At 35.5% G+C, this 24,439-nt stretch overlaps 3 protein-coding genes and 1 non-coding gene across 5 annotated transcripts; 2 read left to right on the forward strand and 2 right to left on the reverse strand.

Annotated features, from left to right (window-relative positions):
• Positions 1–1,850: 1,850 nt before the first annotated feature.
• On the forward strand, positions 1,851–3,572 carry LOC140800285 (AAA-ATPase At3g50940-like). The gene is made up of 2 exons (XM_073154975.1): positions 1,851–2,325; positions 2,410–3,572. Exons 1-2 carry the CDS (start codon positions 1,919–1,921, stop codon positions 3,440–3,442), a joined length of 1,440 nt encoding a protein of 479 aa, XP_073011076.1. The 5' UTR covers positions 1,851–1,918; the 3' UTR covers positions 3,443–3,572.
• An 8,531-nt stretch (positions 3,573–12,103) lies between these two features.
• LOC140800206 (homeobox-leucine zipper protein HAT14-like) lies at positions 12,104–13,324 on the reverse strand. Its single transcript, XM_073154877.1, has 3 exons — positions 12,876–13,324; positions 12,668–12,747; positions 12,104–12,577 (listed from the first exon to the last, which is right to left on the reverse strand). The coding sequence occupies exons 1-3, from the start codon at positions 13,161–13,163 to the stop codon at positions 12,319–12,321; spliced, it is 627 nt and encodes a 208-aa protein (XP_073010978.1). The 5' UTR covers positions 13,164–13,324; the 3' UTR covers positions 12,104–12,318.
• A 4,057-nt stretch (positions 13,325–17,381) lies between these two features.
• On the forward strand, positions 17,382–17,488 carry LOC140800540 (small nucleolar RNA snoR128). The gene has a single exon (XR_012111261.1). It is a non-coding gene; the product is annotated as a small nucleolar RNA snoR128 (small nucleolar RNA).
• A 268-nt stretch (positions 17,489–17,756) lies between these two features.
• LOC140800468 (probable protein phosphatase 2C 59) lies at positions 17,757–22,544 on the reverse strand. 2 transcript variants are annotated; one of them, XM_073155282.1, is made up of 9 exons: positions 22,405–22,544; positions 22,171–22,330; positions 21,497–21,624; positions 21,139–21,237; positions 20,900–21,058; positions 19,032–19,118; positions 18,832–18,923; positions 18,340–18,414; positions 17,757–18,244 (listed from the first exon to the last, which is right to left on the reverse strand). In XM_073155282.1, exons 2-9 carry the CDS (start codon positions 22,236–22,238, stop codon positions 18,116–18,118), a joined length of 837 nt encoding a protein of 278 aa, XP_073011383.1. In that variant the 5' UTR covers positions 22,239–22,330; positions 22,405–22,544; the 3' UTR covers positions 17,757–18,115. The 2 variants fall into 2 exon arrangements, with proteins under 2 accessions (XP_073011383.1, XP_073011384.1); XM_073155283.1 differs by having other exon boundaries at positions 22,399–22,536.
• Positions 22,545–24,439: the final 1,895 nt, after the last annotated feature.

Consider the following 24,439-nt stretch of genomic DNA (forward strand, 5'->3'; position numbering starts at 1 on the left):
AAATGTATTTTAGTTATTTTAGAAATAAAATATCTCTACTTAGTAGAATATTCTTACGGTGTGGTGTTAGTTCAAACCTAATTTAGAATATTTTCTCTACATATTTGTATAAATTATAATTTTATTAAAAAAAATAGGGTGTTATATGCAAATTAAAATAAAATAAGGATTATGGCAATGTGGTACTGGTAGGTTTGACTACTAGTAGTGGTACATGTACATCATGCTAAGTAATCGAGTTAGCATGATACGTGCTTACTTGACAAGTTTCTAAAGCATTGAAACTTAATTTCAGACGTACTTTGGCTTTCTCTAGTTGCACATTATATAAACAAGACAAAAAATAAAGCCCTAAAGTTATTTGGAGCCTTAGAAGAATTTTCTAGAGAATTTTGTGCTGTCAAAGGATTATCCAGAGATCTGAAATTTTTTTTGTTTACAGTGATCAAAAGCACTGTAGATATAATTTTATATGTACAATATTATTAGCGGTTAATTTGACACTAGAAATAAAGAGAGCCCAGAGTGGCAGAGTGGGTGGAAAAATGCCTCTGACTGCTTCAATTTATTTTAAAAAGCTGTCATTTTATATTTTACGGAGAATGTAAGAATCGGGCAGCGGACTAAGGAGCTAATGATGCAATAGGTGGATGCTGAAGTCAACTAGCGCGTAGACTCTATCATACAGGAATGCAATAGGCGGATGTAATATTTTACCTCCAGTACTTCTCTTCTCGAGCAGGCAGGAATAACAACTTTACTGCTCACTAGACAGTCTAACTATCCAGAATAAATCACGTAATGAATGGACTGATACACCATTGGATTAGGTCTAATGAAAGTTGTGAAAAAAAAGGAAACATTATGCTCGCGATAATGAAAAAAAAATTTTGGGTGAAAATTTTGTGCCGTCAGAGGATTACTGAGAGATCTGAAATTTTTTGTTTACACTGATAAAAAACACTATAGATATAATTTTATATGTACAATATTATTAGTGGTTAATTTGACACTAGAAATAAAGAGAGCCCAGAGTGGGTGGAAAAATGCCTCTGACTGCTTCAATTTATTTTAAAAAGTCGTCATTTTATATTTTACGGAGAATGTAAGAATCGGGCAGCGGACTAAGCAGCTAACAATGCAATAGGTGGATGCTGAAGTCAACCGGCGCATAGACTCTATCATACAGGAATGCAATATGTGAATGTAATATTTTACCTCCAGTACTTCTCTTCTCGAGCAGGCAGGAAGAACAACTTTACTGCTCACTAGACAGTCTAGCTATCCAGAATAAATCATATAATGAATGGACTAATCCACCATCGCATTAGGTCTAATAAAAGTTGTGAAAAAAAGAAGAAAAAATGATGCTCGCGATAATGAAAATTAAATTTTTGGGTGAAAATTTTTCTTTTTCCTTCTCTTTTTCAGTCGCATCTTTTTTATTTTTTTATGTTTTATCTGACGTCATCTGTTTATAAACTTTGCTGATTCATGGCAGATCGGACGGCAGGACACGTTTCATCCGACTACTCCTTTACCAATTTATCCCCATCGCTCTCGTTGATGATTCACCTCCGCCACCAAATGGCCAGAAGAGGACGACAAATCAACGGAGAAATAGAAAAACACCACCATCCCTCGCACCCGATGTTTATACCCCCCCCATACTGTGGGCCACAGTAGTCCATACAATCGCTGGAGTCCAAATTCCGAGTACATTTCTCCAGTGCGTGTAAAGAGCGGAAAGAACTCCCTAAAAAGCATCGTTCGCCACGTCACCGCTCCGCGACAACGACCAAGACCCAAGGCGGTAACCTCACTGCCACCAAGTCACCCCTTCCCTGCTATATTACCATCGCCCGCTCCGCTCTTCGTCTTCCAAATCGGAAGCGTTCTCGTGTCGATCTGCGAAGAAATGGAGATGCTGTTCGATTGGAGGTCGATGGGGTCTCTCGTGGGGACCTTAATTTTGCTGCGGACTGTGCGGGACTACCTCCCACCGGAGATCCAGTACTTCCTCCGTTCCCTCCTGAGCCGCCTCCTGTCGTCGTTCCGGCCGTCGGCGACCGTCATCATCGAGGAGGTGGACGCCTCGGCGGGCGCTAACGACCTCTACGACTCCGCCCAGATCTACCTCGGCTCCCGCTGCCTCGCCGACGCCCCCTCTGTGCGCCTCCACAAGCCCCGCCAGTCCCCCACCCCCGCCGCCTCCCTCCCCGACTCTCACACCACCCACGACTCCTTCGACGGCATCCCCCTCCGGTGGACCTCCCGCACCATCGAGCGCCACAACTCCACTTCTTCCCACGATTCATTTTCCAGGTAATCATCCTCTATTCACCGTCTTCTTCTTGTTGTTATTCTCTCCAGATAATCCAAGACTAAAACGTTTACATTCTTACACAGGCGGTCATCAAGTAATGACCAGCGGTCTCTGGAGCTCCACTTCCATCAACGGCACCGGAAGACGGTGCATAACTCCTACATCCCCTTCGTCATACAGGAGGCGGCGAAGATTCGTCTCAAGTCCCGGGAGAGGAAGCTCTACACTAACCGCGCCGCCTACCCCGGGGACGACCACCACCGCCTTTGGTCCTCCCACACCTTCAACCATCCCTCGACTTTCGACACCATCGCCATCGACCCCGCCCTCCGGGAGGACATCCGCGCTGACCTCCTCCGCTTCTCTGGCCGCCGCGATCACTATGCCCGCGTCGGCCGCGCGTGGAAGAGAGGTTACCTCCTCCACGGCCCCCCGGGCACCGGAAAGACCAGCCTCGTGGCCGCAATTGCTAACCTCCTCGATTTCGACGTCTACGACCTCGAGCTCACCACCGTTCCGTCCAACTCCCACCTCCGCCGCCTCCTAGTTTCCACCACGCCTAAATCCGTCGTCGTGGTCGAAGATATAGACTGCTCTCTCGACCTCTCGGATCGTAAAAAGAAGACGAAAGAAGAAGACGACAATGGCGTCGGACTGCAACCCAGCACGCCTGGGGGGAAGTCAGCGCCGCCTCACTTGGCGGCGGCGTACGCCAGAGAGACGATAAGCTTATCCGGGGTGTTAAACTTCGTGGACGGGCTGTGGTCGTCGTGCGTCGGAGAACGGCTGATGGTGTTCACGACGAACCACCCGGAGCGGCTCGACTCGGCGCTGCTCCGGCCGGGCAGGATGGATCGGAAGATCGAGCTGGGGTACTGCGGAGCCGCCGCGTTCCGGATGCTGGCGAAGAATTACCTCGACATCGACGAGAAGGGACACGAGCTGATGCCGGAGGCCGAGAGGCTCCTAAACGAGGTTGATGTCACGCCGGCGGACGTCGCCGAAATCTTCATGGGTTACGAGAACGACGGTGCCAACACCGCCATGGAAAAGGTTGTCGAAGAGTTGCGGCGGAGGAAGGCGGCGCCGTCACCGTCCGATAAAAAAAGACAGTGAAGTGGTTGAGGCATGCATTCGTGGAAAGTAAAATCTTATTAGGAGAGACAAAGTTGAACGCAGTGAGAGATTAATGGAAATAAGCTATTCCTTAAATAAAGATCATCTTTTTAAAATTAAAAATAATAAATAAGAATAGTTCTTTTAAAAATAAATAAGTGGAATACTTTAGTGGGCAAAGTCTTTTGGTCTTCAAAGGAGAGGAGAGGGTTGAAATATCCAACTGAGTGGACGTAATCTTCTATGAATGGTCAACGAGGAAGTAAAACTTGTGTTTCTATTTGACTTTTTTAACATAAATGCCATTCAAAACTTTTATTATAATTGTCACTAAAAATTAATCTTTACCGAAATATTCTTTCTTGAATTTTAGAGTGTGAAATAGTTATTAATAATTTTTTTTTTCTTTTACTATAATATAATATAGAATTTTATAAATCAAACTATATATTTTATCTATTTTGTGATTCACACCCCTATCTTTGAGGCTTTTGTACTTTTTTTCTTATATTTCTCATTTAACACTCTCCGTTAATTTAAAGAATAACAGCAAAGAAATATTCCGTTATAATATATGAAATAATTTATAAATACCTAAATTACACGTGCTTCTTCATAAGAGAGACAGAGAGGAGAAAAAAATAGTGATCAGGGTATTTTAGTAATTTTATTAATATCCGTTAGTCAAAATAATGAGAATTATAGAGAAAAATACGGTTATAAAATTATCAAAGACGGGATCTGAATCATAAAATAGGTAAAATATATGGTGTGATTTGTAAAATACTTAATATAATATTAGGTAAAATACTAGATATATTTTGAATCAATTTTAATCATGATATTTTGAACATTTTTAGTATTAATTATATAAAAATGTTTTTCTAATATTTTTTTAATCGTTTATGAGTCTCTTGTCACTAACACATAGAATGTATAATTGAGCTAATTTTTTTAAGATCCTATGTCAAAAGTGGGATTTAAATCTAATTAATCTCTATGATGGTAGGATAAGACATCAATTGCTTATGCTAGGGTGGTAGTATTTTTAAGCAATCTATTTATCATTAGTATTAATTAATTCGCTCTTGACACATGAGAAGATTAATTTTTGGAGAAAACATCAGCATCAGGTTGGGAAGCTTTATTTATTCCAATATAATGTCCAAACAATGATACATTGTCTAATGTTATATTAAAATGCAAAAGGGTAGATAATGTATCATTGTTGTTGTAAGCACAACAACAATGATACATTGTTGTTGTGCTTACAACTAATTAATCAAAATCACCGAGGGATCCAATAAACCAAGAAGATTAAATCCTAAAAGAAAATAGGGAACAATATTAACAATCAAAAAAAAAAAATTAGAGAAGAGATAAGATAATAAATTTAATAAAGCGTAATCAAATGAAGTATATTTTAATTCTCAATAGGCGTTCAATGGTCTTGAAAATTAAGAGAGATGTAATCCTAAAAACTTAATTTACAATACAATATACAGACTTCCAATTAAAGACAAAGAAGATCTCATGAAAAATTAAAATTGTGATTAGTCTAATGTAAAACTATTAATTTTTTCATCCAAACTTAATAGAAAAAAGTATAAATTATCTTGTTAATAATCTCATTGCACGAGTAAATATGAATATAAAATTAAAAAAAAAAATTTATTTTCCCACCATGGTTAATAAATAAAATAAACTTTCTTCTCATATTTAAGATTAAAAGCCTCAAATCTTAATTATTCTCTAACAATCGCAAATGTATCTCTCTCTGTAGATACATCTCGTAAAATGAAAATTTCAATCATTTTAAAAATATAGATAGAAGACATTAAGGTAATTTATACTTTCTCACTTAACTTTGGACGTAAAAAATTAATAATATTTACATTAGTGGAAGAGAGTGGTTAGGGAGTACGTGACAAATTCTAATGTGCTTACAAGCGTGGAAAGTTGAAGACGTGTTTGTCTTTAGGAGGGTAGTATATTTATATTAGCTTATCTAGAGGTTTAAGTAGGTAATAGAGAGATTAGGAGAGGGAAACAAAGCTTAATTAACGTAGTGAGATCATGAGATGTTGACACTTTGGACAAGAGAGAGTGGAAGGGAAATTGATCTTTTCTTTCATTGAACCTTTCTGTAGTCCTTTTGGTCTTTCTTTTGAGCATAGTCTCTTTCTTTTTTTGACCTTTATACGAGTGGATGACAAGGCCACTATAGGTGTTTTGGTGCTAATTGTTAACCCGGTTATGTGATCTAATATAAATATGAAAGTTTTAAATGAGTTTAGATTTAATATGATTAGATTAAGATCATAAACAAATCATTATATACTAAGGCTACTACTAAGAGTCGGTACAAAGACAAAGTGTCGATGTACTCTCTTTAGCAGTCAATAGCTTCCCTGATTAGGGCATTCACGTAGTGTCTGAGAAAGAGTGGCTCGGTAAGAATGTCATTGTTTGGAAAGTTGCATATATAGAAGGATATTAAGACCACCATTTGTATCGCCTCACAAGGAGGCAGCCTAACAAGATATATAAAGTCATCAATGGTCGGACTTGCTAGGGAGAGAGAATTCATGGGAGGATCGATATTTTTGGAGAACAGTCTTCTATCCTAGCATAGAGTTGGATGGTTGGATAGGCGAGAGTTTCTAATGTGGTTGCCGAAGGAGAAGGCTTTACGCCCTTGAAAACTTTGATGCAATTATATAAAAAGTTTATTTTCAAGTAATGAATCCAGTCCTCTGAGCAGCCAAGTGCGAGATTGAGTCTAAGGCCTAGTCCACATGCGAACTAGGTTGCTTAGGCAAAAGAGTAGCTTATGAGAAGATGATTAATAGTCTTTGGTTTTGGGCAAAGCGATATTAACGATGGCATGCAAGATGTTTTGAAGAAAGGTAACATCAATTAAAGTTGAGTTCTAATTGTGACCAAGTTTGAGATCATTCATCTTCGAGAGACTCGGGGGAAGACAGAGAGGTTGGAGATATCAATGTTTTGGATCCAGGGATATTGTTAAATAGAGATTTTCTTTTCATCCCCCTATTAGCCACTTGATGCGAACCGAGTTAGATCGGATCACATCATGATGATATTGGGCTCAATGGGTCGAGCCTATTTATCTTTTAATTGATTCATGCTTATATAAGTATTTAAAGTAAGTCTAGTTAAGTCATATAAGCCACTAAGACAAGTTCAATTAAGTCACGTAAGCCACTAATCTAAGTTCTAGTTTGAGTCGTTTAAATCTTTAGGGCTAAGTTCGAGTACGACTCATTATACCCAACTTCTATATATAGAGAGGTCAGGCTTCTTAGTTTATGAATCTAAGCATCCAAGTATTGATAATTAATTGAGTTTAGTTATTTTTTTATTATTACATTTACCGTTTTAATAGTAATAATTAGATCATCTTTATCTTCATATGAGTAGATCATAACTGTAAAATCATTCCAAGCACCCAAACCCTAGCCACCACATTCCTCTAGTGGCCACCTTTATTATACGGCCGTCCACCGCCACCCTTGGTCGTCCGCCACCCTCTGACGATTGCCGCGACGTTGAATATTTATTATTCTGACCTTGATCCGTTGTTTTAATTATATATTTTCATCCTGACATCCGATTGACATGAAACTAAAACCATTAGAATTCTATCTCACGACGCTACTGCTAATTAAATTCTTATAATTTTCTTATGTTCGGATCATTTTAGATATGATTCGTAACACCACCTAACATAACGCATGGAACTGCTTTTAGTATAGACTATAGAAATCCATGTCTAGGAAGCCCTAGGATGCAATCTAACTAACCAACAAAATGACCACTTGCTCCATAACTTGGTTCACATTAGAGAGCTTTCTTATCCTGAAGCCACTGTTGATCTTAAGATGGCATACATAAGTAGGCATGTCTTCTCTCATCCTTGAAACCCCATCAAAAGTCTCTGATCATAAGACCATTGTGTTTGTTGAATAGAAGTTGATATATATGAAGCCTAGAAGTGATTGAATGAGGACTAAGCCTCTACCAGTCTTTACGCCACTCCTCGTTCAACATAAAAAAAAGAAGGTATTAGAACTAATTATCTATTTATCTCACTTAGTTTAGTCTTTTATGACCTGCTAAACTATTTAACCTATTTAATTATCTATAATCTAAATAAACTCATTTAATATGTTTATTAAATTAATGGTTAACTAATTCGCACCCAACACTTATTAGAAACTTATTTTATATTCCAATATGATGTCAAATAAATGAACATCATTGGGGTACTACTTTTCTTCCTACTACTTTAAATAAACTCATCAAACGTTACCACCAAGCTTTTTGAGGACACTATTTTTTTCTTGATTTCGTACTACTTTCTTCATATAAGTCTACATCTCCCTTTCACTTATAAGAGAAGGCAAGCTAATGGTTACATAGTCTTCATCTCATCTCTATCCATTCACATAAATTGATTTAAATTATAAACTAGGAGAGGCCATGTCTCCAAAGTTGCTCTCACTCCTTCCATGATGTTAATATCTTTCACCCATTTGTGAACCTTTTCTTGCAGTACTATCAGTTGAAAAATATGCAAGCAAAAGTGCTTGTGTGTGTATACATATAGAGTTTTAAAATTTAATTAAGTTTGATTTTTTTTAGTTTATAATAATGGAGTATGTTAAATTAAAAAAACTAAATACAATTAAATTACAAAACTGAGAAATTCTAATGCTATATAATGGACATAAGATTGTATAAATTGGTTGGCAATAAATTTTCTGAAATGACATAACACATTCTTATGTGAAAAATTAGGAGATTGAATTTGTCGCACGCTATCAATATAGTAAAATGTGAAAAATGAAAGCATAGATAGGCAATATCAAACACAAATGATTTAACATGGAAAAAAAATTCTAAAACATACAAAAAAAAATCTATGAATCTAAGGTCTGTCCGAAATAAATCACTAAAAAATTATAACAATTATTAACTCACCAACTACTCTAAAAACTTAAGTTACTAGAGAACAACAATTTTTATAAATTAGGTTGACAGCCCGAGTTCGAACACAAAACATGCTAATTGTTCTCGAGTTTTAGAATGATGGCATTTGAATGCTAAAACCATGACTATTCTCGAGTTTTGGCATTCGAATGGCTATGCCCATTTTTAAACGTTCGAACCTTAGAGTGCAGTCTATCCGACGGTGTTTGAACGCCTGTCTAACGATGTTTGAATATCCGGTGCTGAGATTGTTGTGTTAGGGTTAATTTGAATTATTTCAAATCTTAGTTAGCCTCTAAAGAGTGGAAGACACCCATTTGGGAGATTATAAAAGATTATTGCCTTTTTTATATCTTCTTCTTCCTCTAGCCTCCTTCCATTCCCCTCTCTCTCTTCTTATCTCTCGATCTAAGCCGCTGTCCTCTTCAAGATCGTCGTCATCCCTCCGTCCTCGTCTGCCACACCTCCCTAGACTCGTAGGGTCGGCCCTTTTTCCATCATCTTCCCTTCTCATTTTCCTAATTCCACCATTACCATCCTTACTACCACCATCCATAAATCTATAGCCTATATCATCACCACCATCTGTCCACCACCTAATCCATCTTAGCTAGGGACATAACAACTGGTATTAGAGCTAACGTTCCTCGAAATAGCCATGCCTACAACCAAATCCATTCACATAAATTGATTTAAATTATAAATTAGGAGAGGCCATGTCTCCAAAGTTGCTCTCACTCCTTCCATGATGTTAATATCTTTCACCCATTTCTGAACCTTTTCTTGCAGTACTATCAGTTGAAAAATATGCAAGAAAAAGTGCTTGTGTGTGTATACATATAGAGTTTTAAAATTTAATTAAGTTTGATTTTTTTTAGTTTATAATAATGGAGTATGTTAAATTTAAAAAACTAAATACAATTAAATTACAAATGAAAGCATAGATAGGCAATATCAAACACAAATGATTTAACATGGAAAAAAAATTCTAAAACATACAAAAAAAAATCTATGAATCTAAGGTCTGTCCGAAACAAATCACTAAAAAATTATAACAATTATTAACTCACCAACTACTCTAAAAACTTAAGTTACTAGAGAACAACAATTTTTATATTTTATATTCTAATAGTTTTTTTACTTTTCGGCTTAAACATTTTGATGGACCTTAAAAGTGGACCTGATTTGAATGGAAAGGGTTTTAGTTTGTAAATAATATATGTGCCTAGTAGATTTTGAACTCAAGATCTCTGAGTGCTACTTCCTATGATCTTCGCAATCTCAATCACCCTTGAGGTTGATCATTCTATCTCAATAACCCGTGAGACATAATTTTTTCAAATCCGATGTAGATATAATATGTAGAAACTCAATTTAGTTCATACCATTTAAAACTATCGTAGATATCTAAAATTCTCCTCAAAAGTAATGAAAATGGCGGCTAAGATTAGATTTTCTTAACTTTTAAATATCTCATTCGGGATGAGATAGAAGCTCTCAGAAAATTCTACGAAATTCTTTATCTAGACAAAGGATTTGTGACGACGTTCAAACGTAGGTCGATCGCTTCGAATGTCCTAACTTAAAATCTCGATTTTTTCTCTTGCATTTATGTTCGAACATCCATGAGAACTTTTGCTAATAAGGAAAACAAAACTTGTCTAAATCGTGTTCATCTACACTCAAAGAATCATTAGAAAGTTCAGCAAATAACAAAGAAGTGGTAAATGCTATATTATTTCATTTTTCAGATTTAGAGTTTTTATCATCAAAATCATTATTATTGACCCAAGTGGCTTATAAAGTCTTGCCTTTTTTTGCTTACAATTTGGACATCTATAGGCAATATGACCATACCCTTCCAATCATTAGTATTGTTCCAAGTGAATTGCCAAGTTTTATCCTTTTTTTTTCCCTACAATTTGGACATTTATAGGCAATATGATTATACTTTTGGTATTTAAAGTATTGAACTACTACTCCTTGATTTTTACCCTGAGCTTTGAGCATTGAATAATAGGGTTTGTGAGAATTGTCATTCTAAATTCTCTATGGCTTTGCTCAGAAGCTTATTGCCTGTGTCAACTTTTGATTCTTCTGAGAAATTTCTTTCATATCTTTATAAAATGATATGCAATCTCAAGATCTAACTCATTATTCTTGTCAAATTCCTCATTTTCATCTCTAATAGTCAACTTTTGATTCTTCTAAAAAATTTCTTTAATATCTTTACAAAAATATACACAATCTCAAGATCTAGCTCATTATTCTCGTCAAACTCCTCATCTTCATCTCTAATAGTCATCAAGTCATGCCTTTAGACTTTCGAGGCTAACTAAGTTGCCAACCAGATGTTCAACTTTTATTGAGTCTATATTCTTACTTTCTTTAATAACAACAACTTGATCCTAACAATTTTGTTTTCAAAAATTATTTTTCCAAAATTAAAATTTGAATTTATAATCTCACTAAGTTTAACATAAAACTCATGAGAAAGAAAAACTCACACTCCTCCTCTTAATATATTTTTATTATTTTTATATGTTAAGCATTTTATAAAGCAAAAGGATCCTTATATCTCAAGTATTTGAGCATTATCACATATTCTATGCATCTTCACACGTTCATGTCAGACTTTCAATATGCCTGTTACGATCTTTTGTTTGCCATCTGAAATGTTAACCCTCTAAATCTTTATATAAGTATTTAAAGCTATATCTTTCTTCTAGTCAAATTATAACTCATATAACAAAACAAATCCTACATATAAAATATATTTCCTATTCATTCCTTGACTTGTATTCTCATTCCAAAATTCTCAATGAAATGGTTCGGTCTAGTTTTCATCTCTCTCTTACTTACGGAGGTGATCATCGAACAAGTCAGATTAAGCTTTTTGGGACGAACAGGCTTAAGTATTTGTTCATGAGATATCGGGCTTAAGTTGCACGTAACGGACCTAGCGTAATATGATGAATTTAAAAAATGTTATATTTTATCGGGTCAAACTTAATGGGCATCCATAAAGATATTTAATTATCTTTCATAAGAATATACTTATATATTAATATCTAGCTTACTAAATATCTAATTTTAAATTAAAAAACTATAAAAATAAGCAGAGCCGGGCGGGCAAAGGTCTAACCTATGCCGGCTATTATCATCTCGAGCTCGAATCAAGCCGAGTCTAAACCCAATTAAAACCAAGCAGATTCCAATCTGAGCCTAATAATCACCTCTACTCTCCCTCACTCTCTCTCTCACACACACAGTCTCTCTCTTTGGGCTTAGCGCACCCATGATTGGGTTGGGGGACAGTTCTTAAGCCGTATCCAATGGAAACAGTTGACCTGTACTGAAATTTCCCTTTAATCTGGAAGAAAGAATTGGTCAAAGTGACAATTTATGGCCACCAACCTTTGGAAAAAGTCTTCTATTTGGTTTGTCAAACCCTCTATTGATCAATCTCACTTTCCCAATGTTGACGCTGCAAACTTAAATTTCTTCTTCTCTGTTCCTCCTTTCTAGCTTGTAAAGAGTTTATTATTATTATTATTTATATATAGATATTATTTTTTTCTCCTTTAAAAACTCTAAAATTAATTGCATAACAATCAAGTGAGGATTTCTCTTTGCCAAAGGTAATTAACTGCAACATGAGAAATCTTTGTTAAAAAAGAAAATGCTATCAAACTAGCCCTAATTAACAACCTTGATCATTTGATCTAAAACTAACTAATAGCTAGTTTCAATGACTAGTTATTAACAACTATAAAAGATTAGATTAACCCTATTATTTACATGTACATGATAAATTAGCCATTCAAAAACACCATGCATGGAAGGGTCTCTGATCATCATCAGCATAACTTGTAATCCTTTCTAGGGTTGATGCTCCAATCCTTAACGCTCTTCACATCATCCATCGCCGCCTTCTCGCACGTCGGGCAAATACTAACCATCGCCGCCTTCTGTATCTCCACGTAGTACGCCGGCACGCCGGGTCTCGCCGACTGTAGCTCCGTCAGCTCTCTCTTGAGCCGCCGGTTCTCGTCCGTCAGGCTCTCGCAGCACCTCCTCAAGAACTCACAGTCCACCTCAATCTGCTTCAACTTAGTCCTACATATATATAGATATGATCAAGTACATCATAATACTTCATCCCATGCACTTAATAATTATCAAGTTTTCTATATAGAATATATATACCTAGCTCTTCTATTCTGGAACCAGACTTCTACTTGCCGAGGCTTTAGATTCAACTTCCGTGCTATGTCATGTTTCTGCGCCTGTCATGGAATATCAATTCATCAATTCTAATATTAGCCCATAAAACCTATCAAAAATTCTAGAGAATATATATATATACAGAGAGAGAGAGAAAGAGAGAGAGAGAGAGAGAGAGAGAGAGACGAACTGGTGAAAGGGTGTGTTGAGTTCTGAAGCAATCTTCGAGCAGCGACGACTGCTCCTTGTTCAGCCGCAGCTTCTTCCTCGTGCCGCCATTATCATCATCCTCGGTGCTCTTGGATTGCACTTGCTCTTTTCCTTCTTCCACTTGAAACGGAAACAAGACGTCGAATTGAACAGGCGGCTTCGCCTCCGCCTCCGCATGGCGCCGTCGGCTTAGGTTAAACTCTCCTCCTCCTCCTCCTAATCCTATTCCGAGAGCAAGGCCTATGTTGCAGTGGTCCTCTTCTCCCATGGATAGATTAATTGCTACCTAAAATAAGAGCTTATAGTAGAGCTTTGGTGGTATACACTGGAAAGCTATGTGGTTAATATAAAGAGCATAAATGAATCATTTTCTGGGTGGATGGGCAGTTTCTTTTATGTGGTTTAATGCGAGAAGTAAGGGGTGTGCGTTTGAATATTGCGTTAGAGAGGGATAAATAGAGAGAGAGAGAGAGAGGAATATTAGCATTTGAAGTTGGACTCGAGAATATTACCACCTGTTTTCAAGTAGGCATATAAAAATTTCTGGGCAGTTTCTTGGTCTTTATCAATTGCAACATCTTTGTGGGAGGAGTTAGTAGTCATAACCGACGGCATAAGCATTAATCAAAGGGTAAGTTTTATGAGTCCTAATTAACCCTTTCATCACTGTATAATTTTGTAGAGAAAGAAAGGTAGTCTTTCTTTTCTTTGGAGAGAGATGTGAAATATTTTGTGGAGAAAAAAAAGAAAAAAGAAGAAGTGGACCTTGACCTTTTGGTCCTATGATCATCATGTATGACTTAGTACCATGTCCTATTGTCCTCCCCATGGCCAATTACAAGCAACATATAGAGGGTCTTTAATTCTAGGGACAGATGGCCCTTGGTCCAAAGTTAAAGTTAAGACTATTATTTAATAATTAACATAAGATTATCACCTGTTTAATTAGGATGGGCTTTTGCTCATACCCTTAGATAACCGGTTAATCTAATAATATATTTCATTTATTAGATAATGAATCAACAATTAATATATATGTTTGTATCATGCTTTTAATTAATATGCCCTAATATTGTACCTGGATAATTGATATGTTTGGCAATTATAATATTTCGAAAGTTTACGGAAAGATTTAAATCTATAATCTCTAGAAAAATTAGCTCTAGTACTATATTAAATAATTATTTTTAAAAAAAATAAGTTATTAAGCAAAGAATATATAGATAGATTAAATTATGACTCCCTCCAATATATAGTATGCATATATAGTATACTACATACATAACCTAGACCAATTATTGCATCACAGACATTAGTCTTTTCAATTTAATTCAAAGCATAAATTAGGGCAAAGGAGTTGATCAATAATTAGGCCATTTTTGCTTTGGAAAACATCAAACTAAGAGATGAGTCTCTTTGAATACTTCTTCACCTAACTTGGAATTATTGTTGACTGGAAGGGAACAAAGATCCTTTTGATGCGTTCTTGACTCCAAGTACTCAATTTTAAGGAAGGCAAGTGTCATTGCTTATGTAAGGTGGAGTATTGAAACTTGACATAGTGTATGCAATTTAGGGGACAAAGAAAATAAACTCTGTCACTTTAAGATAATTTGGGAGAGTCAAGAAAACACTTGGACAAGTAATCTAAAAAGGGATTGATGAAGGGGTTAATGTCACTTAAACCCCAAGGACCACTAAATTCTAGCTTTAAGACAAAATTACCAATTCAACTATATGAAAATAGTTTATATTTTTTTTATAATGAAATGATTTACACTTTTAGTCCGTTATTTAGCAGTTTGAGCTTTTAGTTAACTAGTTATCTAACATGATATCAGAATAAGTTATTTGATATTATATATCACTACTCTGTGAGTTGTAATATATTACTTCATTTCTTGCCCCATTTTAGTTATAAAAAATTTGTTAACATATCTGGAACTAAATTTGCTTTTAGTTCGTTATTTAGCAGTTCGAATCTAACTAGAATCAATACACAGTCTGAAACTAGATTCGATCAAACCTTAGGCTTAGATCAATGAGCTCTCATATTTTCACTCGTGATATGGATCCAGAAAACCCTAATCCTATCTATCTTCCTTAGTTCATTGTTCTCCTCATCTTCCTCTTTCTCCCAAACCCTAATTATAACGATAAATACTACCTACGACCAACAACTCCTCGACTCCTTGTAAAACCTTTGAAAAGAACCCACACAATGTATTTTCTAAGAAAATATTGGGAGAATTTTTCCGTTTGTAACTTTTATTAATGTTGTTTAGGGGCTTAAAGATTTTGAATAGTTGAAAAGTAAATAATCTCTTATAATTAAGGAGATCATAGTGTAATTAACCGTATACTAAAACCCCACTAAATGGGAAATTAAAAGAAAGAAAGAAGTATCATTCACATTTTAGACTTTGTCCAAGTTATAAAGCATAGTCAAAGATAAGTCAAGATTGAGATACGAGTGAAAGATTTTGCGAAAAGAAGGTAACCCTAATAAATTAAATATGAACAGGGAGAATAACCAAGTCATGGTCAAGTGCATAATGCACGCCTCCAATCTTCTTCTCTCTAGATCTTAGAAATTACTTTCTAAATTTTCTTGGAAGAGTTGGTAACTTGGGATCTTCTACTCATAGAATGATATTTAGCAAGATATTGGATTTGTTCTTCTTTCTGCTATCATTTTTACTTAGTCTAAAGATCAAGGTGGTGATAGTTGTGATTTCACATTATTAGAGTTTGGGGTCAAAAAGCCATTTCCTTTATATTTTATGGTAAACAAGTTAAAATCTCATGTTGATGTGAATGTTTTTGTGTTCATGTGAATCAAGCCATCTTTTGGGTAAGATTAAGCCATGATATTCATACAATGAAGTGAAAGTTCTCTCTCTCTCTCTCTCTCTCTCTCAAGCTTCATATTTCTACTTTAAATATATATATATATATATATACTTAACTTAAATAGGTAATGATTTTATATTTTAAAAACATATTATAGAACTTTATTTTTATTATTTATAAATTAAGAAGCTGTATAATTTAGCAAATATGCATAGAAAATATTCTGGTGTTAGAACTTCATTTTTTTTCTCTCTCTCAAGCTTCATATTTCTACTATATATATATACACTTACTTAAATAGGTAATGATTTTATATTTTAAAAATATATTATAGAACTTCATTATTTTCTCTCTCTCAAGCTTCATATTTCTACTATATATATATATATATATACTTCACTTAAATAAGTAAAGATTTTATATTTTAAAAGATAGGTCAGCTCGATAGAATTTAAAATCAGAACCTCTACTATAATAGTATATTAACTCACCAATTATTCTAAAAGTTCTTAGACAACTAATTATTTAAGCTGTCTATAATATATTTTAAAAACATATTATAGAACTTTTTTTTACTATTTATAAATTAAGCTGTATAATTTAGCAAATATGTATAGAAACTGTTAGAACTTCATTTTTATATCTCTCCCTCTAGCTTCATATTTCTACTATATATATATATATACTTTACTTAAATGGGTAAAGATTTTATATTTTAAAAGACGAATCAGCTCGTTAGAATTTAAAATCAGAACCTCTACTGTAATAGTATATTAACTCACCAATTATTCTAAAAGTTATTAAACACCGGTGATTTTTATATTCTATATTCTAATAATATTAAGTATTATTGATTTGTTATCTAATAGCTTAAGCTTTCTAGACAACTAATTATTTAATACAGTACTAGACAATTGTTAAATCTGTTAATTCAAACTTTTGATTAAGTTAAGTACTATACTAAAAAATTATGAAAATATCTTCGACTAAGTCATACTAAGGATATTTTAGTCATTTAGAAAAAAATGTTTTAGTTATTTTAGAAATAAAAATATCTCTAGATATATTTGCTAAATTATACGGTGCAATTTATAAATAATAAAAATATATGGTGTAAATTATAATTTTATAAAAGAACAGGGTCTTATATGCAAATTTCCCTATATTTTAAAGAGCTCCGAAGTCGGCCCATACAAATGAGGCCCATCAACCCGTTAACGATTCGAACTCCCAACTGGTATCCAGCCAAATGAAGCTAAAGTTACATTGTTATCCCTATACAAGGGTACTTATTACTTAAAACTTTCATGGCATGTTTGGTAAATAAATATTTTCTGAGGGCCTATTCCAAGAATCTCCACCATAAAAGCAGCAGCACCTCGTCGTAGGGTTTCCTGAGCTTTTCCTCGAGACGTTTTCGCCGCGGCCGTCGTCGTCGTCGTCGTCCTTCGTTCTTCTTCTCAATCGCTTAAAAACCTTCGTTTCGTTTTCGTTTTCGTTTTCGTTTTCGTTTTCAATCTTTGTTCGTGAATTTGTTCTTTTGTTTTCGATCCGAGTTTCCAACGCTCGTTTCGTCGCTTCTCCCAATCTATACCTAAATTACTTCTTGTGTTTATTTTGGAGGAGATTAACGTTGCAATGATGATAGCCAAATCAATCAATCGAGAGTGTTCTTCCGAAGGAAGAATGCTTGATGAGATGGAGAAAATTTATTTTCTTCCTGAGCGGTTACCTGAGCAATTTGGCCTTTACCTCGTTGTTCTTTTATTTGGGATTATAATTAATTTTCTTTTACTCGAGTTAAAAAGGAATGGTTTTTAGTAGATTTGGATTAAATGGTTTAAAAACCTAATATAATAAAGGATACCAGAGTTGCTGTAAATAATTCAAACAATATATGAGCAAATACCCAGAAAAATTAGTGCAAAAATATGATAGCAATGGTGAAAGATTTTAACTGCAAGCAGTAGTAACAACAAGAACAAATTATAATTATAGATCCACAATAGGATGTTAATTCTTTTGGATGCATTGAAACATTTGAAATCAGACTTACATCACGACAAGCCACAAATGAAATCAAATCCATACAACACTAGAAATTCTACTCCCACGTATCAAAGAAAGTAGGATAAGCTAAGAGAGAAATTAGGGATCCCTAAGCACAGAAGGTGTTTGATTCTAGAGGAGGCTGAGAAGGACCAACAAATCTTCCCATCTTTTTAGAGTGCTTTCCGTGTATGGGTGCAGTAATTTTGTTTGCTTAAAATGCAGGAGCAAATCCTTATTTGACTCACAAAACCTTATATTAATTACAGAGATGACTATGAAACTTTAGCATTCGTCTACTTGGCATTCCTAATTTTTCTAGGCAGATAAGAAACGGACGACGACGCAGGTGATGTTATCGGCACTGCCTCTCTGATAAGCTTCTCGCAGGAGTCTCTTTGCTGCCTGCTCAGGGTCCTCTATGGGCTTGATCATGGCCACAGCCTCCTGGAGCAGTGTAAAGAGATTAAAGAGTAGAGAGCAAATAATTCTTTCTACAAGAATAATATATATGAAATGGCAGTCAAATTATGGTATATAACCTCATTTGATACAACATCCCAGAGTCCATCACTAGCAAGGATGAGAAACTCAAGAGAGCCATCGATCACTTCCTCCTGAAACAAGTATTTTTAAAACAAAAACACCTGGTTATAAAACTAACTAATGGGCCATTTTGGGGAAATTTCCATGCAAAACAACTAATGATAGAAATTCTGTGAGTCTGCATGCATGCTCATGGAATAATAGTCGGTAGGGAAGGGTTACATAGATGAAGTTGTTGCGTAACTGGATACATGGCAGCAACATAAACTACATGAACAAAAACATAGCAGTGGATCATCAAAAGATTATTTTTATTTTAGGGAACCAAGCAAAGTTTTGCATTTACTTTTTTCATATGTCTAGGAAAAATATGTCGGCAGTGCAAGTAGTTGCAAGTTGGAAGAGTCAAATGCACAAGAAACAACATGAACCAATTTTGTCTGGATGAAGTTAAAACAAGAAAAACACCAACAAGGCAGAGCTCAAACCCGAATCTCTGGATCTGCAACAACATACTGTTTCAAAAGCCTATCACCAAATGCACGGGAAACAGCAAGGACACCACCAACACGCCATGTTCCTATATATATATATATATGTGTGTGTGTGTTGTTGTCAGAATGGAATTACAAAATTTTCAAATCATTGAACAGAAAGCTAGAAAAAAGAAGGCTGTGAAGACATTTACCGGCCCACATCACAAAGCCTCCAGCATCCTCAATCCGCTGTCGTTCATCTGTTTGGTCAGGTTTGTGATCTCTTGATACAGCAATAGCTGCAAAATTCAAAATTAGATATCAACATTAGGCCTAACAATAAAAAAATGCTATCTCACTCTATGACACTTGGGAACATTTTCCCTTTTGTTGGAAGGGTGGATTTCTAGAGCTTGCATGTTGAAAACTCGAAATACTCCATCCAAACATGCCTCTGATGTTAATTCTTGAGACTGCTTTAGTGACCAAACTTTTTTTTATCAGTTTTTCTTGCTTTTCAGAATAAGTTGGGCCCAAAAATATGAATTTCATGCCAAGATAATAGTTAGGCATGGTTATTGTGGAATTTTGAAGCAATTTGAAACAGTGGATGTTGAGTTACTTACAGAAGAGAGCAAGAATACTTGATTGAAAGGAATAAATTGAGGCACGAAGAAGTTCAAAAGAAACTAAGAAAGTAATTTCAAAGATTATGATATTACTAAGTACCTATCCAGATTTTGCATGCTCAAACTCAGTATTGGTCATTCTACCACACACAATCAACTTTCTTAATTCCCTGACTTCTCTAATTAAACTTACAACAAATGGCTGGATATTTCTTTAACAACATGAAAAAGAACGTAAATCAACAAACATTTTCTCTAAAAGAACTGCTTCAAATGTATATGTTCAATACCACAAAGAGCAATGTCGTAGAGTTATGAGAACACAATACAGTTTTTGTACTACATCCTAATGCTAATTTGAAAACAAAAACCCTTAAAAGTTATAACAACATGATTACTTCCAAATATGAAATATTGGTGGCATAGCAAATCTTGTCTAGTAAAAAGGACTGCAGACCGTTCTAATTTCCAAAGCGTACTTTTAAAAAAGAATAAGTAATATCAGGTCCTAGATAATCCATTTCCAATCAAAAGTATATAGCACATAGTATTTTCTTTTGACATCTATACTATTTTATGAGGATATATATGACAGATCTTTCATGCCATTTATTTCATTATTCAATTGGACAAACATCACACTTATATTAAAAAAAATAAGAAGATTTTAAGAAAATGATGAGTGGTACAAAATGAAGCAGCATTTTTTGTGGTCAAATTGTATTGCATGACAACCATTGATTTCAAACAACAGGAGAAAACTTACAATGTTCAAGATAAAAGACGAATATCATCTTATGCTCACAATTCAACCAAGAAAACAGCTGAAGATTTTTAGTTATCACATTTGTTGCAACATTCAACACAGGAAATTCTACAAAGAATAGTATTGAGCTACATGGGAAATAAGTGATCAACATGTTAAGACAATTAAATACATGGAAAGAATGCCCTAAAAGAATGACAATGTCATGTTTGAGGAAAGAGTTATCAGGGATCGGCCAATCAGTTTCAGCGATACGGATTGGGATCAGCTAAAACTTCAATCCATGGTTTGAGGAATACTACAATATAAAACCAACTTAAGAAATTAATTTAAGCAATGGAATTACAATAACTGAAAACAATTTCAATGATTCTAATATGACCAGATTCTAGAAGAAAAGCATTAAATCATACAATGTCAAATCACACTTTTACAAACATTTTTATTAATATTTTGTATGCTAAGTTTCATTGGAAAAGAAAGAAGCAAAAAAAGTAGGAAAAATAGGAGAATAAAAACCAAGGAAGAAGGCATTGTCTATGTGCTTAGCATATTCGATGATGATGCATATAGTTGATAAAGTACCTTTCCTTCAAATAGAGCAAGCTCAAGTTACATAACATGGTTTGCTTCTTCATGTGGATGAAGAATATAAGAATTTAATGCTACTGTTACTAGGGCTTACCGTTTCCTCCCCTACATATGACAACCCTGGAATCCCCAACATTTGCAACTAGAAGGCGGTCACCAACAAGGATAGCAGTTGAAGCAGTTGAGCCAGCATCTCTATTTTGACTATTCTCACATTTCAGAAACTCCGAGTCCGTATGGTTGTATGCATCAGCTGCAGTGTCATGATTAAGTTATTAAATTACCCGGTCATTCAAGAAATATTCACAAGACAAAAAAAGATAAGCCTTGTACCTATAGCCAACTTGGTATCACTAATGAACTTCGGGTGTCTGATCAAATTGCTGAAAAGGTTTTGCTTAACGTATTCTGCTGCTCGAGCACCACCATGACCTGCATGTACAGCCAAGCATCACAAAAGCATTAACATGGATATCCAGCATTAACTACTTGAAAACTTAGTCAGAATAGAACAAATCCAAATAGAAATTCACCAATAGAAGCAACAGATAGATGAGTTTAGCCCATCACTGCACCCTCAAATTTTATAGTAACTTTTTGTGCCAGGAAAAAATGTTATTAATATCCTTAGAACCATACGCAACAACTGATAAAATAATCCTCCTCTTCCCAACCAAAGAGAAATTCTTACCATCAAAGACTCCAAACAAGCCAACTATCTCTCCATCGACACCATCAATTCTCGTATCATAGAAGTCCTCCATGGAAGCCCTCTTTCCTGGAGAACTTGCATACCCATAAGTAAACTTCCCATTCTGACTGCCATTAAAAGAAAACATGGGTGTCAATCACTATGAGTTAGCTATTTCTTAACGAAGGGAATTTAATCAACAAAATTAATCAGGCCACTACTTTCAAATTTATCTGTTTATAAATTCAGAGAACATTCTGCCTTTTCATGCATTTGCCCAAGATTACACGAACACTAATATAAACACAGCTGCATATATTAATAACAAACTAAGAGTTTGTGTGATCAGTCAATTCAATAACCAAAGAAGTCTTTAGCGAAGACACCAGAATCGAGTTTGCGCATATCTAGTGTTACCACATAATCCAATATACAATAATTTACATCTAGTTCACAAAAATTAAGTCACGTTCTCCTCGAATCAAAAAGAAAATCCCCCCAAAAACAAGCTTGGCATCAACCACAAGACATTCTAGAAGAAAAGGACAAAAAAATAAAAACTTACTGGATAAAAATTCAAACTTCAGTCATAATATCGACAAGCAACATCATGGCAAGATGGAGTGCAAACTCAACAAATAGATCAACAAAAAGTGAGAGAGACCAAATCAGACCTGAGACCACCACCACTAACAGGCGAACCATCCGAGTGGATACCACCAATTGAGTTCAAATAACCCATCTCTCCAACTCCTCTATCTATCCTTCTACTCTTCCTCCAGCGATCTCATCAAACTTTGCGACTCTGATCAAAACCAAATCTAAAGCGACCGCCTGCAAACGAGAAAAAATTCCGACTAAGAGAGGAGAAAAAGAGGTCGAAATCGATAATAGAGACAAACCCTGACCGCCTGCGCGAGAGCGAACGAGCGAGAGAGGAGGGAGAGGAGAGGAGGGAGAGGAGAGGAGAGAAAGACGAGAGAGGACTAGCGGTTTTAGTGGTAGGGAGGAAAAAGGAGAGAGAGAGAAAGAGAGTCGCCTGGTTAATAATAATAATAAATAATAATAATAATAAATAATAATAATAATAATAATAATAATAATAATAATAATAATAATAATAGTAGAATATTCTGGAAAAAAACACTGTAATAATAAGAAGGTTGAATCCGTAATAAATAAATGGGATGGGAATTACGAGGCATCAAAAGACTACACAATAATATGCTTCTCTTGGAAACTATTGCCTATCGATGCCCAAGATAGCACTAATTATTTATGGAATATTTCTATGTGTAAGGTATTTATAGATAAGGCTTTATTCCTAGTTTAAGCCCATAAAGATTGAATAATAGTAAAATTGGAAGTGCATCTTTTTTTTTTTTACAGGTTCATAGATATAAAATTCATTGATAGACATTAGAGAAGTACAAAGATCCCCGAAGGAATCAAATAAAATTTATCAAGTGCGACCACAGATAGCTAGATAGGCTAGGTTGTGAGCCACAGTGTTGTTGCACCGGCTAGTAGAACAAGTAGTAACTCAATGCATTTTTTGATAATAGCCTCAATAATTCAGTCTACTTTTGAGCCAATGTCATTTGTCGCTTTAATAATATAGAGCGAGTCACTGAAAATCTATGCATTAGAAGGACTCCCAACTTTATCAGCTCCTTTAGATCATAAAGAGAGTTGCTACAGTAAAAAAAAACGTAAGTAATTTTACCAAAATAGGACTAAAGGGAGGTTCACAAATGACAAAACTCAGACCTCCATCAAAGCCACTCCTCCGCGCAACGTCAACCCAAGCGAGAGAGCAATCGTTAGTGGGAACATATCCTCTTACATGAATAAGGGGCTCGAGCAAAACACTACCTAGCTCACTACGATTTGGGCAGCAATCGGAAGAAGGGAGGGCCAGGTTATTGATGTGAAAACCCTCAATCAAAATAATATAAATAGTTAGACTAGCGAGCGACATTGGCTATAATTTGAACAAGTGAAAGCTCCGCATATCTAAAGACATTCTCATTCCTCGCTTTCAAAATAGATAAAACACTAAAATATGCTAGATTGCTAGAAGAGATATGAGTGTGAAGGAGTCCACGAGTGAAGGCTCATATGCTCCCCTATAAAAAATAATACCTAGTTTGTTGGCGAACTAGGTGGCACGAGCTAAGTGGCAAGATAGAAATATATGATGCGCTGTCTCCAAGTGAGAGTTATAGAAATATAGAAGTCTTCAACGAAGGGGACTCATGAGTGCAACTTGGAGCGCAAGAGAAGAGCACCTATGACACCACCACCTGATGGTTTTGACTCTAGGCAAAGCCTCCTTGTATTTCTAAATTATCCTCCAAAAGTTAGAATAATTGTCGGAAGAGGAGCTAGACCAGTCACCCTTAGTTAAAGAGACATAAGATGATTTAGAGAAAAAGTCTCTAAATGGGGCTAGAGCATGGAAGCCAAGGGTCCTACAGAATTGAGATTGAGGACCTATCCCCTCCTAACCGGTGAGCATTTGCCTTGAAAAAATCCTTCATTTTGGTGATTGAGGACTATATCTAAGGTAGGGCCAAAAGGCTAAAAGAAGGGCAGAAGGGATATCTACTAGTGTGATACACCTATCTGTTACTTAAGTAGATAAAGGATATAGGAGGGTGCACTCATTACTTATAAACTACAAAATAGCAGAGGGAAGCAGAGGAGCCTCGCAAGGGGGATAAGGAAGGGGAAAAGTTAGGGGAGAGGGACAAATCCGTGTGACAAAGAACTGAATCTCAGTGGATCATGGTAGCAAGGTCACTCTGCCACCTATAGTGCCACATCACATATTTAAGTCTTCTACAAGGTGGCTACCCACAATCGATTCGTCATGGGGCCTGGGCCAATGGTATAGCTCAATGAGGGTGGATGTCCCTACTACGAGTTAGGAGGGGTGAC

Source organism: Typha latifolia, chromosome 13 (genome assembly GCF_019914945.1).
Source record: "Typha latifolia isolate L0001 chromosome 13, TyphaL0001v2, whole genome shotgun sequence".
Classification (NCBI taxonomy): domain Eukaryota; kingdom Viridiplantae; phylum Streptophyta; class Magnoliopsida; order Poales; family Typhaceae; genus Typha; species Typha latifolia.

What these genes read in the sequence shown, in the direction of transcription:
- LOC140800468 (XM_073155282.1), bottom strand. Translation starts at nt 22,238, where the DNA reads ATGGGTTATTTGAACTCAATTGGTGGTATCCACTCGGATGGTTCGCCT. An exon ending in CTTGTTTGGAGTCTTTGATG is followed by an intron (nt 21,238 to 21,496) that starts GTAAGAATTTCT and finishes CTGTACATGCAG; the next exon opens with GTCATGGTGGTGCTCGAGCA. An exon ending in TTGCAGATCCAGAGATTCGG is followed by an intron (nt 18,415 to 18,831) that starts GTTTGAGCTCTG and finishes TACTTGTTTCAG; the next exon opens with GAGGAAGTGATCGATGGCTC.
- LOC140800285 (XM_073154975.1), top strand. Translation starts at nt 1,919, where the DNA reads ATGGAGATGCTGTTCGATTGGAGGTCGATGGGGTCTCTCGTGGGGACC. An exon ending in TCCCACGATTCATTTTCCAG is followed by an intron (nt 2,326 to 2,409) that starts GTAATCATCCTC and finishes ATTCTTACACAG; the next exon opens with GCGGTCATCAAGTAATGACC.
- LOC140800206 (XM_073154877.1), bottom strand. Translation starts at nt 13,163, where the DNA reads ATGGGAGAAGAGGACCACTGCAACATAGGCCTTGCTCTCGGAATAGGA. An exon ending in CTCAACACACCCTTTCACCA is followed by an intron (nt 12,748 to 12,875) that starts GTTCGTCTCTCT and finishes ATTCCATGACAG; the next exon opens with GCGCAGAAACATGACATAGC. An exon ending in TTCCAGAATAGAAGAGCTAG is followed by an intron (nt 12,578 to 12,667) that starts GTATATATATTC and finishes ATATATATGTAG; the next exon opens with GACTAAGTTGAAGCAGATTG.